General features: G+C 47.2%; 1 protein-coding gene across 1 annotated transcript in view; it reads right to left on the bottom strand.

Moving 5' to 3' along the window:
* LOC120933815 (asialoglycoprotein receptor 1-like) overlaps positions 1-15,133 on the bottom strand; it is a 35,219-nt gene extending 20,086 nt beyond the window's left edge. Inside the window, exons 1-3 of the mRNA XM_040347213.1 lie at positions 15,073-15,133; positions 12,790-12,868; positions 11,995-12,108 (exon numbers count right to left, since the gene is read on the bottom strand). Coding sequence (XP_040203147.1) covers positions 11,995-12,108; positions 12,790-12,865 — 190 coding nt within the window. The 5' untranslated portion in view covers positions 12,866-12,868; positions 15,073-15,133. The remainder of the gene's footprint in view (positions 1-11,994; positions 12,109-12,789; positions 12,869-15,072) is intronic.

Below are 15,133 nucleotides of genomic sequence, written 5' to 3'. Positions count from 1 at the left end.
ATCGAATCGAAATCCGCGCCGAAATCCTCTGGCGATGACGTGTCGCGCCGTCGCCGCGATGATGACGCGGCGACGTGCGCGACGCAGTCATATAAGGAATTCCACGCATGCGTCGAATCATTACGACGCATGCGGGGGATCCCCTCGGACGGATCGATCCGGTGAGTCTGTACAGACCAGCGGATCGATCCGTGGGATACGATTCCAGCGGATAGATTTGTTGGCATGTCAACAAATTTTTATCTGCTGGAATTCGGAAATATCCGCGGATAAAGATCCACTGGAGCATACACACCAGGGGATCCATCCGCTGAAAACGATCCGCTGAGATTTTTCAGCGGATGGATCCTCTCGTGTGTATGGGGCCTAAGAATCAGTCGCATAGATACGACGGCCCAGATTAGGACTTACGACGGCGTACATTGCGTTGCGCCGTCGTAAGCCCTTTGAGAATCTGGGCCATAGACTGTTGAGGTGCTAATTAAGTCTACCTGGCTGTAGTGATAAAAGCTTGCTGTGATTGCATTCTATTGTCTATTGTGCTAATTAAGTCTGCCTCTCAAGAACCTTTCATTGTGTATGCTAATGACACTGTATTGTGTGAAAGTTCTATTGATGATAGATATGTGTTGGCAGTCTGAAAGGTCAGATGTCTGACCTTTCAGGTGTAGTGGATTAGCATGTCAATTATGTTTACTAAAGGAATGTGTTTTATGTAGCAGGTGAGAATAGCTTAGTCAGAACGTCTGGGGAATGATTAGTAATTAGCTCATCTGAATGTCATTAACGTAATATGTATTGAGCACCCATTGTGTCATGTTGTGGGTGGAGTTGAGTCATTGTCCATATTTGGCTTCTAACTGTATAAAAACCTGAAAGTATTCATTCTGTTTGGAACCAGAGAACAGAGCTTGTGTCTCGTTTGTCTGGGAAATCCAATGGGTCCTGTCTGCTGGATTGTGGAGTGTCGGATAAGCTGTCTTGGGTTGGTGGAATGGAATATCGTAAACGGTGTTAACCCCTGATCGTTACAGGCGCCATTCCATGAGTGTGCGCAATTTTAAAGCTTGACATGTTAGGTATCTATTTACTCATCTTTCTCATTATATGAAAAAAAATGGGATGACTTTACTGTTTTGTTTTTATTTAATTCATGAAAACGTTTTTCTTTTCCCCCAAAAAAAAGGCGTTTGAAAGAATATTGCGCAAATACCCTGAGAGATACAAAGTTGCATTTTATTCCCTAGGGTGTCTGCTGAAAAAAAAACATATATAGTGTTTGGGAGTTCTGAGTTATTTTCTAGCAAAAAATGATGATTAAAAATCTATTTTACTGAAAGTACTAATATATATATAAAATTGTATCAACTATTGATACTTTAATTCTTAAATAGGTGCGTAAGTTTGGGGCAGGCTGGCAGGGGCCCCAGGGCATTACTTTGCCCAGGGGCCCATGATGCTATAAAGACGGCCCTGCAAATACCTTTACTTTCTCAATGGATAGAACCCCCCCCCCCATTCTTCTCCAGCCCTCCACATGCCCATTCTAATCAGAAGATCCCACACTGATAATATGTATATAAAGTAAATTTGTGTCATTTCTTCTAGGTGAGCACAATTATTTATTGCACAATATTTGTTTTCTACGGAATGAGAAGAGAGAAACAAAATCCAGGAAATGGAAACGTGGGACAGAAAGTCCCAGAAAAGATCATACAGATGTTGTTGTATTATTACAGAATTATTGGAGTAGTCAGCATTCTCCGACAGAGAACAAAGAAATTCACATGACCGACAACGGAAAAAATACGTGAAGAAAGAATTTCTCCGAGATGAAGTGTAGATAAGGGAGGAACAGAAACTGCTTATTAAAGAGATGTTCCGTCCCTTGTTCAACCCAGACAAAGGGGGTCTCCTTATCCTGTGTGTTCCCATAAACTCAAGGGGCCGGATTCAGATAGCACTTACGCTGGCGTATCTCGAGATGCGCGGCGTAAGTGTAAATTTGCGCCGTCGTATCTATGCGCCGTACCCAGAAAACTAGATACGCCATAAAATAGGCTTCCTCCAACCGACGTAACTTTTTTACGCCGGCGTATCGTAGGCGCATATTTACGCTGGGCGCATCTGCCGCTCCCATTGTTTTCGTATTCAAATATGCAAATGAGCGAGATACGCTGATTCAGAAACGTACGTTTGGCCGGCGCAGGCTACGCGCGGTGCGCGTAAGTGGAATATCTGGCGTAAAGTTTCCCCTCATAAAGCAGGGGTAACTTTGCACCAGACTTGCTCAAGTCAGCCGGAGAGCAGCTACAGCAGCACCATTTCAGACGAGCTGAGCAACCACACTTGCAGGACAACACATCTGTATGCCAACATGCCAGGGGCAGCCGTGGTCATAGCCCTACTGCGTCTACGAACACGTAGGAGGGCACGGGAGAGGACGAACACGCATTGACGTCTTTGGCATGGGGGAATCGGAGGTGTATCGCATCTTCAGATTCAGCCCTGATGCCATCCTGGAATTAGCCAGAACCCCGCATGATGACATCACCAGCAAGACACACCGCTCACATGCAGTGCAGCCACTGGTCAAGGTACTGGCAACACTCCATTTCCTTGCAAGTGGATCTTTTCAGCGTACAAGTGGAGTTGTGGCTGGGATGTCACAAACCAGCATGAGCAGATGTGTGCACCAGGTTATCCCCGCAATCCTCAGACGCATGTCCCACCACTTCATCAGACCCACCCAGGAGCATCTGCGGCAGAAGGCAATGGCAGATTTCTTCAGAATTGCAGGATTGTCATGCACTGTGGGGGCCATTGATTGCACACATGTGGCACTACGGCCCCCCCGTGCCACAGAGCACATATACCGCAATCGGAAGCACTGACATTCCATCAACGTACAGGTGATAGCCGATGCCCAATGCCTCATATGGCACGTCCGTGCCAAACACCCCGGGGCCAGCCACGACAGCTACATATACCGTCAAAGCACCATCCCAACGGAATTCGAACACAACGTGTACAGGGACAGCTGGCTGGTTGGTGAGTGACATGCGAGTCAGGCATGACTGTCCGCCCCCATGATGCAGACATCACAAGGGGCACATGCACGGCTAACATCCTCCTGTCTTTTCCCTTCCAGGTGGCTCTGCATATGCACTTGGGCCCCATCTCATGACTCCATTCCAGAATCCCCAAACCAGAGGAGAGAGAAAATACAATGCTGCACACACACGTACCCGTGCAGTGGTGGAACACACCTTTGGCCTCCTGAAGTCCCGTTTCTGATGCCTGAATAAGTCTGGGGGGGACCCTGTTGTATTCCCCAAACTTTGTGTGCCAGATCATCGGTGCATGTTGCATTCTACACAACTACGCCATGAGAAAGGGCCTGGAGATTGACCTACGTGATGACCTGACCCCCCAACCACACAGTCCCCCCCTGCCCGAGGCTACCCCGTCTTCTGAGGGAACAGCAGTCAGGAGATGCTGCCTCGTGGTAGGCTTCTTTGCACGTTAAACACACACATTTATCATGGCACAAGGAGAATGCACGCATGCACACCACTGTGGTCCCTAGCTCACACACCCCACATCCTCATCACATTGGATTAGCCCAAGTCCACCAACCAGGACTTGGGAGCAGCAATGCCACGCCAAGGCTCCAATTATGTTGCTGACCATTCATACCACATTCACACAGCCGTGGGGATAAAATCTCCCCAACGAGCCAGGGTGACACCCCTTACTGGCAGGAGTGTCACCCCCCACATTCACACACCAGTCACACTGTAGCCTGCACTACTGACCGTGTACAGGGGTTATAACTAAAATAAAACTCATAACCTGAGTGCAAATAATAACAAAACTCATCACCTTGTGCAGGTCCCCCACTAATGCTGACATATGGTGGGTTTGGCGGGCCTGGTCCCTGGCCAAATTCTCCTCCAATGCCTCCGGAACACCTCTTGTTTTCCGGGTAGCCTTCCTTGGGGCAGAGGAGGCTTGGGGCAGGCTGGATGGGGTGGCCCTTGAGGGGCTATCCCTGATGGGGATGGTGGCCCTTGAGGGGCTGTAACAGGAGTGACTTTTGGGCACAGATTGAGCCAGGAGATGGGGGACATTACTGATGGCTCATATTGCAGGATCTGAGATATTGCAAAGTGTTGGTTTATTCTATGACTCATCTCTCTGTGTAGACTGTTGACATGTTAAATGAGGCTGGCTCTTGAAAGGCCTTCCATTGTGTGAGGCTGTTGAGATGCTAACTAAGACTGCTTCTGTGGATGTTTAAAAATGTTTAAAAAAAAAAAAAATGTTTAAAAAAAAAAAAAAATGTTTAAAAAAAAAACAATCAAACTCTCCACCCCTCATCACACGATGGGGGGGCTTCAATCACATTATTTTACATAATGATATTCAGAGTTAATTATCCCCCAGACGTTACGTCTCCGACAAGTACATTCCACACACAAACAGTATACATAATGAGAGGTCTTGGAGCCAGGCTGACTCTCAGTTTCAATCCACAGAAGCAGTCTTAGTTAGCATCTCAACAGCCTCACACAATGGAAGGCCTTTCAAGAGCCAGCCTCATTTAACATGTCAACAGTCTACACAGAGAGATGAGTCATAGAATAAACCAACACTTTGCAATATCTCAGATCCTGCAATATGAGCTATCAGTAATGTGGACATTCACCTGGGTTGTTATTTCCAGCACAATACGATCCCTCTCCACCTTGCTGGTAGTGCCAGCCTGTGCCCCATAGAGGCACGCCCCATATTTATCGAGGCCCTCAATAATCACACCCTTCTCAGCAGGGGGGAAATTTTGCTTCCTCTTTCTCTTAGCACCTGGTGCAGACATGCCTCCAACAAAATGCAAAAGTACTAGCAGTACTAAAAAATGCTTGTGTACTTTTGCACTTGACAGGTGCATCTCTGGGCGTATTTATGCACTGGGCATAGTCAGTGGGCCGGCGTATCTTAGGGGTTACGCCGGGCGTAGTTGTGCGCATGCGCAGATGGGGGCAGACAATCCGTCCTCGTCACAGCGCATGCGCCGTTTAAGATACGCCCAACGTATCTCTCTGCAACACGGTCAGACCATCATTTGCATGGGGTGACGCCCACTTACACTTACTCTGCCTTACGCCGCCTTACGCCGTCAAAAATACGTTACGCTGGCGTATCTTGGTGAGTAATATCTTTCTGAATACAGTACATGCCTCTCTGCGCTGGGCCGGCGTAGTGTAAATAATAGGGTTGTCCCGATACCACTTTTTTAGGACCGAGTACAAGTACCGATACTTTTTTTCAAGTAGTCGCCGATACCGAATACCGATACTTTTTTTAAATGTGTCCCCAAATGCAGCCATGTCCCCCCCATATGCAGCCATGTCCCCCACATATGCAGCCATGTCCCTCTAGCCATGTCCCTCACATATGCAGCCATGTCCCTCTAGCCATGTCCCTCACATATGCAGCCATGTCCCTCTAGCCATGTCCCTCACATATGCAGCAATGTCCCTCTAGCCATGTCCCTCACATATGCAGCCATGTCCCTCATATATGCAGCAATGTCCCTCTAGCCATGTCCCTCACATATGCAGCCATGTCCCTCACATATGCAGCAATGTCCCTCACATATGCAGCAATGTCCCTCTAGCCATGTCCCTCACATATGCAGCAATGTCCCTCTAGCCATGTCCCTCGATGCAGCGGCACGATGCGGCAGGAGCGGCGGGGGGGGGGAAAGGGGGGGGGAAGTATTCTATTTAGGTATCGGGGGTATTTGCACGAGTACGAGTACTCCCGCAAATACTCGGTATCGGTCCCGATACCGATACTGGTATCGGTATCTGGACAACCCTAGTAAATAAGATACGCTACGCCGGCATAAATATGCGCCAATGTATCTGAATCCGGCCCAAGAGGATTTCTTTTTGGTAGATCTGCAAGAAACTCATATTGTCCTCCTATAACATTGAACAAGTTTGTTTAGGGCTTTCATGACAGTGGATGGAGGTGATGACAGTTGGGTACACTAGATACAATATGGAAATAGATGGCAGTGGATGGAGGTGATGACAGATGGGTACACTAGATACAATAGGGAAGGAGATGGCGGTGGATGGAGGTGGTGACAGTTGGGTACACTAGATACAATAGGGAAGGAGATGGTGTTGGATGGAGGTGATGACAGTTGGGTACACTAGATACAATAGGGAAGGAGATGGCGGTGGATGGAGGTGGTGACAGTCGGGTACACTAGATACAATAGGGAAGGAGATGGCGGTGGATGGAGGTGGTGACAGTCGGGTACACTAGATACAATAAGGAAGGAGATGGCGGTGGATGGAGCTGATGACAGATGGGTACACTAGATACAATATGGAAAGAGATGGCAGTGGATGGAGGTGATGACAGTTGGGTACACTAGATACAATAGGGAAGGAGATGGCGGTGGATGGAGGTGGTGACAGATGGGTACACTAGATACAATATGGAAGGAGATGGAAGTGGATGGAGGTGATGACAGTTGGGTACACTAGATACAATAGGGAAGGAGATGGAAGTGGATGGAGGTGATGACAGTTGGGTACACTAGATACACTAGACATCGCCTTTGAGAACGTCACATGACGAAACGCGTCAGTTGACCTAGACAGACGCTCATACACTCGCTCACACGCTACCTGCCAGCACGCTATCTGTCTCAGCTGATCACTGCGCTAGTGCATACGGACGCCAAGGGAGGATTTTAAGTTGGCTGTCCCAGCAGTGAAGCAACTACTAGCAGCAGAGTGCAGAGTGCTAGGGCAGCTTGTGGCTCTTTTCTTTTAATTTTTTAATTCTTTATTCTGTGTTTGTTTTTAAATACACTGCTCGTTGGAACTCCCTCTGCGCAGGGACTCACGTGGAGATTCCACTCCAACTGACCAATTTTTTCCTTTTTAATAAATCAATTTGTTGGGTACATCCTAACAATATCAAAACGTATTACGCCATGCGTTCCTTCTTTTTATTTTTTGTCTAATGAATGATCCAACGTGAACATCTGAAAAACCATTTCAAGCACCCTCTGATCCCTGGAAAAAGGAGACACTCGAGGACTGATCGTAGGAAACCATCACCTTGCAGACATCGAGGTACCACCACCACCCGCTTTTTGCCCCCTGGGGGGTGACGACATCTGGTGAGTGGGGACCCATGTGGGGGAGCACTGCTGTCACCAATACTTCAATGCACGTTAATGGCACTTCAAGTCACCAGCTAATTGAGGGTTAACCCGCATGAAGGAACGTTAACATAAGACTACCTTGTTTGGTTCAAAAGTGTGTGGCTTTCAAGCCCTTGTAATAATCCTTCACTTTTTTCTATTCCCCTGAGTTGCAAGAACACTTGTGCATATATGAACTTTTTTATTTTATTTTTTACCAGCAATTTATTAATACTTAGTATCTATCACACACTGAATTTATTTTGAGAGGCTCTGCATTAACTCTCAAATACCTCGCAATACATTGTTGCACTATTTATATTGATACTTATATATATTTTTTCTTTGTGCTACTAGATGTTGCAATATATTATTTTTAATGGTAGTAGACACTTAAACTAAGAATATCACTCCTTAATATATCCACTAAGTAGGGCGCTTAGTGCCCTTTCGATACCTCGTCACAACACAGGGGTCACCAAATATATATATATATACATATATATTTTAGCTCATTATTTTTGTTTATCTATAACACTCTTCACCATTCACCTGTGACTATCACCTGCCTCCAGAGATCGGTGTCCACACCCCTTAGAAGGTTGCATATTAATTCCTGCATTGGTTTTGTTTTTGGCAATCAGAAACAGTTTTACTTTTTAATATATTTCAATTAGTTTTGTATCGGACATTTAAACCTTAAGGCATCAGAATAATAGATCCTATAACAGGACACTCCCACATTAATCCTCTCTAACACAGCTATATCATTGGCACCATTAAATAGGGTATCTGAAGGATTGTGTTTCTTACTAGGGAGGTCCATTGGATTGGATCTTTCCTGTTAACAGATTACCCAACACCTGTGAATACATAGGAACTCGGAACACCTAAGGGTGACCTAATTTGCAGCGCCACTATCCCAATCTTTCTACATCTTTTTTGATCTCATTACTGAGGTTTTTTTAGGAGGCAGCAGCATTAATTTACATCCTAAGCGCGGATTCCCCTTTATTTTTATAGATTCTATAGGGAAGGAGATGGCAGTGGATGGGGGTGATAACAGTCGGGTACACTATATACAATAGGGAAGGAGATGGCAGTGGATGGAGGTGATGACAGTTGGGTACACTAGATACAATAGGGAAGGAGATGGAAGTGGATGGAGGTGATGACAGTTGGGTACACTATATACAATAGGGAAGGAGATGGCAGTGGATGGAGGTGATGACAGTTGGGTACACTAGATACAATAGGGAAGGAGATGGAAGTGGATGGAGGTGATGACAGTCGGGTACACTAGATACAATAGGGAAGAAGATGGCAGTGGATGGGGGTAATGACAGTTGGGTACACTAGATACAATAGGAAAGGAGATGGCAGTGGATGAAGGTGATGACAGTTGGGTACACTAGATACATTAGGGAAGAAGATGGCAGTGGATGGGGGTAATGACAGTTGGGTACACTAGATACAATAGGGAAGGAGATGGTGGTGGATGGAGGTGATGACAGTTGGGTACACTAGATACAATAGGGAAGGAGATAGCAGTGGATGGGGGTGATAACAGTTGGGTACACTATATACAATAGGGAAGGAGATGGCAGTGGATGGAGGTGATGACAGTTGGGTACACTAGATACAATATGGAAAGAGATGGCAGTGGATGGAGGTGATGACAGTTGGGTACACTAGATACAATAGGGAAGGAGATAGCAGTGGATGGAGGTGATGACAGTTGGGTACACTAGATACAATAGGGAAGGAGATGGTGGTGGATGGAGGTGATGACAGTTGGGTACACTAGATACAATAGGGAAGGAGATGGTGTTGGATGGAGGTGATGACAGTTGGGTACACTAGATACAATAGGGAAGGAGATGGCAGTGGATGGAGGTGATGACAGTTGGGTACACTAGATACAATAGGGAAGGATGACAGTAGATGGAGGTGATGACAGTTGGGTACACTAGATTCTATAGGGAAGGAGATGGCAGTGGATGGGGGTGATAACAGTTGGGTACACTATATACAATAGGGAAGGAGATGGCAGTGGATGGAGGTGATGACAGTTGGGTACACTAGATACAATAGGGAAGGAGATGGTGGTGGATGGAGGTGATGACAGTTGGGTACACTAGATACAGTAGGGAAGGAGATGGCAGTGGATGGAGGTGATGACAGTCGGGTACACTAGATACAGTAGGGAAGGAGATGGCAGTAGATGGAGGTGATGATAGTTGGGTACACTAGATACAATATGGAAAGAGATGGCAGTGGATGGAGATGATGACAGTTGGGTACACTAGATACAATAGGGAAGGAGATGGTGGTGGATGGAGGTGATGACAGTCGGGTACACTAGATACAATAGGGAAGGAGATGGCAGTGGATGGGGGTGATAACAGTTGGGTACACTATATACAATAGGGAAGGAGATGGCAGTGGATGGAGGTGATGACAGTTGGGTACACTAGATACAATATGGAAAGATATGGCAGTGGATGGAAATGATGACAGTTGGGTACACTAGATACAATAGGGAAGGAGATAGCAGTGGATGGAGGTGATGACAGTTGGGTACACTATATACAATAGGGAAGGAGATGGCAGTGGATGGAGGTGATGACAGTTGGGTACACTAGATACAATATGGAAAGAGATGGCAGTGGATGGAGATGATGACAGTTGGGTACACTAGATACAATAGGGAAGGAGATAGCAGTGGATGGAGGTGATGACAGTTGGGTACACTAGATACAATAGGGAAGGAGATGGTGGTGGATGGAGGTGATGACAGTCGGGTACACTAGATACAATAGGGAAGGAGATGGCAGTAGATGGAGGTGATGACAGTTGGGTACACTAGATACATAAGGGAAGGAGATGGCAGTGGATGGAGGTGATGACAGTTGGGTACACTAGATACAATAGGGAAGGAGATGGCAGTAGATGGAGGTGATGACAGTTGGGTACACTAGATACAATAGGAAAGGAGATGGTGGTGGATAGAGGTGATGACAGTTGGGTACACTAGATACAATAGGGAAGAAGATGGTGGTGGATGGAGGTGATGACAGTCGGGTACACTAGATACAATAGGGAAGGAGATGGTGGTGGATGGAGGTGATGACAGTTGGGTACACTAGATACAATAGGGAAGGAGATGGCAGTGGATGGAGGTGATGACAGTTGGGTACACTAGATACAATAGGGAAGGAGATGGCAGTGGATGGAGGTGATGACAGTTGGGTACACTAGATACAATAGGGAAGGAGATGGCAGTGGATGGAGGTGATGACAGTTGGCTACACTAGATACAATAGGGAAGGAGATGACAGTGGATGGAGGTGATGACAGTCGGGTACACTAGATACAATAGGGAAGGAGATGGCGGTGGATGGAGGTGATGACAGTCGGGTACACTAGATACAATAGGGAAGGAGATGGTGGTGGATGGAGGTGATGACAGTTGGGTAAACTAGATACAATAGGGAAGGAGATGGCAGTGGATGGAGGTGATGACAGTTGGGTACACTATATACAATAGGGAAGGAGATGGCAGTGGATGGAGGTGATGACAGTTGGGTACACTAGATACAATAGGGAAGGAGATGGCAGTGGATGGGGGTGATAACAGTTGGGTACACTATATACAATAGGGAAGGAGATGGCGGTGGATGGAGGTGGTGACAGTTGGGTACACTAGATACAATTGGGAAGGAGATGGCGGTGGATGGAGGTGATGACAGTTGGGTACACTAGATACAATAGGGAAGGAGATGGCGGTGGATGGAGGTGGTGACAGTCGGGTACACTAGATACAATAGGGAAGGAGATGGTGGTGGATGGAGGTGATGATAGTTGGGTACACTAGATACAATAGGGAAGGAGATGGCAGTGGATGGAGGTGATGACAGTTGGGTACACTAGATACAATAGGGAAGGAGATGGCGGTGGATGGAGGTGGTGACAGTCGGGTACACTAGATACAATAGGGAAGGAGATGGCGGCGGATGGAGGTGATGACAGTTGGGTACACTAGATACAATATGGAAGGAGATGGCAGTGGAAGGAGGTGATGATAGTTGGGTACACTAGATACAATAGGGAAGGAATGGCAGTGGATGGAGGTGATGACAGTTGGGTACACTAGATACAATAGGGAAGGAGATGGCAGTGGATGGAGGTGATGACAGTTGGGTACACTAGATACAATAGGGAAGGAGATGGCGGTGGATGGAGGGGATGACAGTTGGGTACACTAGATACAATAGGGAAGGAGATGGCAGTGGATGGAGGTGATGATAGTTGGGTACACTAGATACAATATGGAAAGAGATGGCAGTGGATGGAGGTGATGACAGTTGGGTACACTAGATACAATACGGAAGGAGATGGCGGTGGATGGAGGTGATGACAGTCGGGTACACTAGATACAATAGGGAAGGAGATGGCAGTGGATGGAGGTGATGACAGTTGGGTACACTAGATACAATAGGGAAGGAGTTGGTGGTGGATAGAGGGTATGACAGTTGGGTACACTAGATACAATACAGGAGATTTGTGGAGAGTCATTTTTTAATCTTGTAGCTTTATCAGGAATCTCTCTCATCAATGTCAATATCCTGGCTTTTTCTGCTTAATAGGGAGTCCACTGGCTGCCAGTGAGATTTGTGGGGGGGGGGGTAGATGCTCCAGTAGAATATTTTATTCACTTATAGTAAACAGGAAGATAAATGTGTGGACTGAAGACTCACGTGTGATGGTGATGATGAGGATGATGATGATGAAGAGAAGTCCATTGCAGAGTGCTGAGAGGGAGCAGATGAGGGCTTTGGAGGGTCGGGGGATCTCTCCTTGCATGGTGACTCCTAGTAATGACACAGAGAAAAATAGTGAGAAGTGACACAATGGGACCCCATATATCTTGTGTGGGCCCCACAATTCATATTATTACAGAGGAACAACATTAAGGAAATTCCAACTATAAGACAGAACACTAACTTCTGACTTATCAATGGAACCCCCACTGACTCCAAGATCATCTTCTGTGCCGAAACTGGATCATAATTCCACGGCGGTACCTTGACCTTAATGCTGGGTGTAAATTCTCGGTATCTGTTCTTCTTCCATATGTATGGACTAAACACGAGCGGGTTTCCAGTCGGAAAAAAAAAAAACTGTTTTCCTGACGGAATTCCTCTCAGGCCTGCCTTGCATACACACGGTCACACAAACATTCGGTGAACTTTTGACTGCCATGAACGCGGTGACGTACAACACTACGACGAGCCAAGAAAATTAAGTTCAATTCTTCAAATTATTTCCGAGCATGCGTATGAATTTTGCGCGTCGGGATTTGTACACGCGATCAAAAATGTCTGGGAAAAAAGAGATCCTGCTCTCTATCTTTTTCCAGCCGTTTTCCTGTTGGAAAAAGTCTGATGGAGCATACGTGCTCACGGTCGTGATTCCCGACCAAAAGCTCTCATCAGACTTTTTCCAACAGCAAAACTGATCGTGTGTATGGGGCGTAAGTTGGATGTTCTTACCTTGAAAGCCATTTCCTAGGTTTTTGGGTGTTGTGTCTTCTTGAAAGTTCTGGAAATCCTCTTGTTTCAGTGACATGACCTGGAAAAAAAAGCGTAGAATATTAGATACATATCCAGAGAGACAGATCAATGAAAAGACCCCCTCTCCCCTACTCTCGCTCTCCCCTTCTCTCCATCTCCCTTTCTCTCCCTCTCCCCTTCTCTCCCACTCCCCTTCTCTCCCTCTCCCCTTCTCTTCATCTCCCTTTCTCTCCCTCTCCCCTTCTCTCCCACTCCCCTTCTCTCCCCTTCTCTCCATCTCCCTTTCTCTCCCTCTCCCCTTCTCTCCCTCTCCCCTTCTGTTCATCTCCCTTTCTCTCCCTCTCCCCTTCTCTCCATCTCCCCTTCTCTACCTCTCCCCTTCTCTCCATCTCCCTTTCTCTCCCTCTCCCCTTCTCTCCCTCTCCCCTTCTCTCCCACTCCCTTCTCTCCCTCTCCCCTTCTCTCCATCTCCCTTTCTCTCCCTCTCCCCTTCTCTCCCTCTCCCCTTCTCTCCCACTCCCTTCTCTCCCTCTCCCCTTCTCTCCCTCTCCCCTTCTCTCCCTCTCCCCTTCTCTCCCTCTCCCCTTCTCTCCCACTCCCCTTCTCTCCCTCTCCCCTTCTCTCCCTCTCCCCTTCTCTCCCTCTCCCCTTCTCTCCCACTCCCCTTCTCTCCCTCTCCCCTTCTCTCCCTCTCCCCTTCTCTCCATCTCCTCTTCTCTCCATCTCCCCTTCTCCCCCACTCCCCTTCGCTCCCACTCCCCTTCTCTCCCTTTCCCCTTCTCTCCCTCTCCCCTTCTCTCCCACTCCCCTTCTCTCCCTCTCCCCTTCTCTCCCTCTCCCCTTCTCTCCCTCTCCATTTCTCTCCATTTCCCTTTCTCTCCCTCTCCCCTTCTCTCCCACTCACCTTCTCTCCCTCTCCCTCTCCCCTTCTCTCCCACTCACCTTCTCTCCCACTCACCTTCTCTCCCTCTCCCCTTCTCTCCCTCTCCCCTTCTCTCCATCTCCCTTTCTCTCCCTCTCCCCTTCTCTCCCTCTCCCCTTCTCTCCCACTCCCTTTCTCTCCCTCTTTCTCTCCCACTCACCTTCTCTCCATCTACCTTTCTCTCCCTCTCCTCTTCTCTCCCTCTCCCCTTCTCTCCCTCTCCCTCTCCCCTTCTCAACCTCTCCCCTTCTCTCCCTCTCCATTTCTCTCCATCTCCCTTTCTCTCCCTCTTCTCTCCCACTCACCTTCTCTCCCTCTCCCTCTCCCCTTCTCTCCCACTCACCTTCTCTCCCTCTCCCCTTCTCTCCCTCTCCCCTTCTCTCCCACTCCCCTTCTCTCCCTCTCCCCTTCTCTCCATCTCCTTTTCTCTCCCTCTCCCTCTCCCCTTCTCTCCCTCTCCCCTTCTCTCCCTCTCCCCTTCTCTCCCTCTCCATCTCCTTAGTGCTGCCCCCAGTGGAGATGGCCTGTTTGGGTCATTATGTTTCTTATGCCGCATACACACGATCATTTTTCAGGTTGCAAAAAAAAACGTTATTTTCCAGCCTCTGGAAAAAGTTTTTTCCAACTTCATCATTAAAACGACGTTGCCCACACACAATCGTGAAAAAAAAAATGCTCTAGCAAAGCGCTGTGACGTACAACACGTACAACAGCACTATAAAGGGGAAGTTCCATGCGGATGATGCCACCCTTGTGTTACCGCGTGTTAGTAAGTTTGGTGAGAGACAATTTGCGCTTTTCAGTCTTTGTGCTTTTCTGTCTGTTACAGCGTGATGAATGTGCTATCTCCATTACGAACGCTAGTTTTACCAGAATGAGCGCTCCCGTCTCATTATTTGCTTCTGAGCATGCGCGGGTTTCTCACGTCATTAAAGCCCACACACGATCATTTCTTACAACCCGAAAAACGACATTGTTTAAAACGTTGTGAAAAAATAGAGCATGTTCGAATTATTTTTTTTGTCGTTTTTCAGAACCCGAAAAATGCTCTGAAGCCGACACACGATCGTTTTAAATGGCATTTTTTAAAAACATCGTTTTTTAAAACCCGAAAAATGATCGTGTGTACGCGGCATTACAGTGATGGCCAATCCTATCAGCATTGGGGCTTTTGAATTATTTGTAGGGACTTTCACACCCAACTGGGAGTTTTAGTAATCCCACGAAATTCTCCCAGCCCGATCGCTAAGGGCAGACTGTCTACTAGGCTAGAGTAAACGTTCCTCCAGGCGTGACAAAAGGGCCACCAGCTGGTGCTACAATTCTCTTTCTGTGTCTACCTTTGTGCCTTTCTTCACTTCAATTTCTCTGCATGTCTCTCTTATCTTGTATTTCTCTGGT

This window comes from Rana temporaria, chromosome 3 (assembly GCF_905171775.1).
Source record: "Rana temporaria chromosome 3, aRanTem1.1, whole genome shotgun sequence".
Classification (NCBI taxonomy): Eukaryota; Metazoa; Chordata; class Amphibia; order Anura; family Ranidae; genus Rana; species Rana temporaria.
This window is presented reverse-complemented; position numbering and strand designations above follow the sequence as displayed.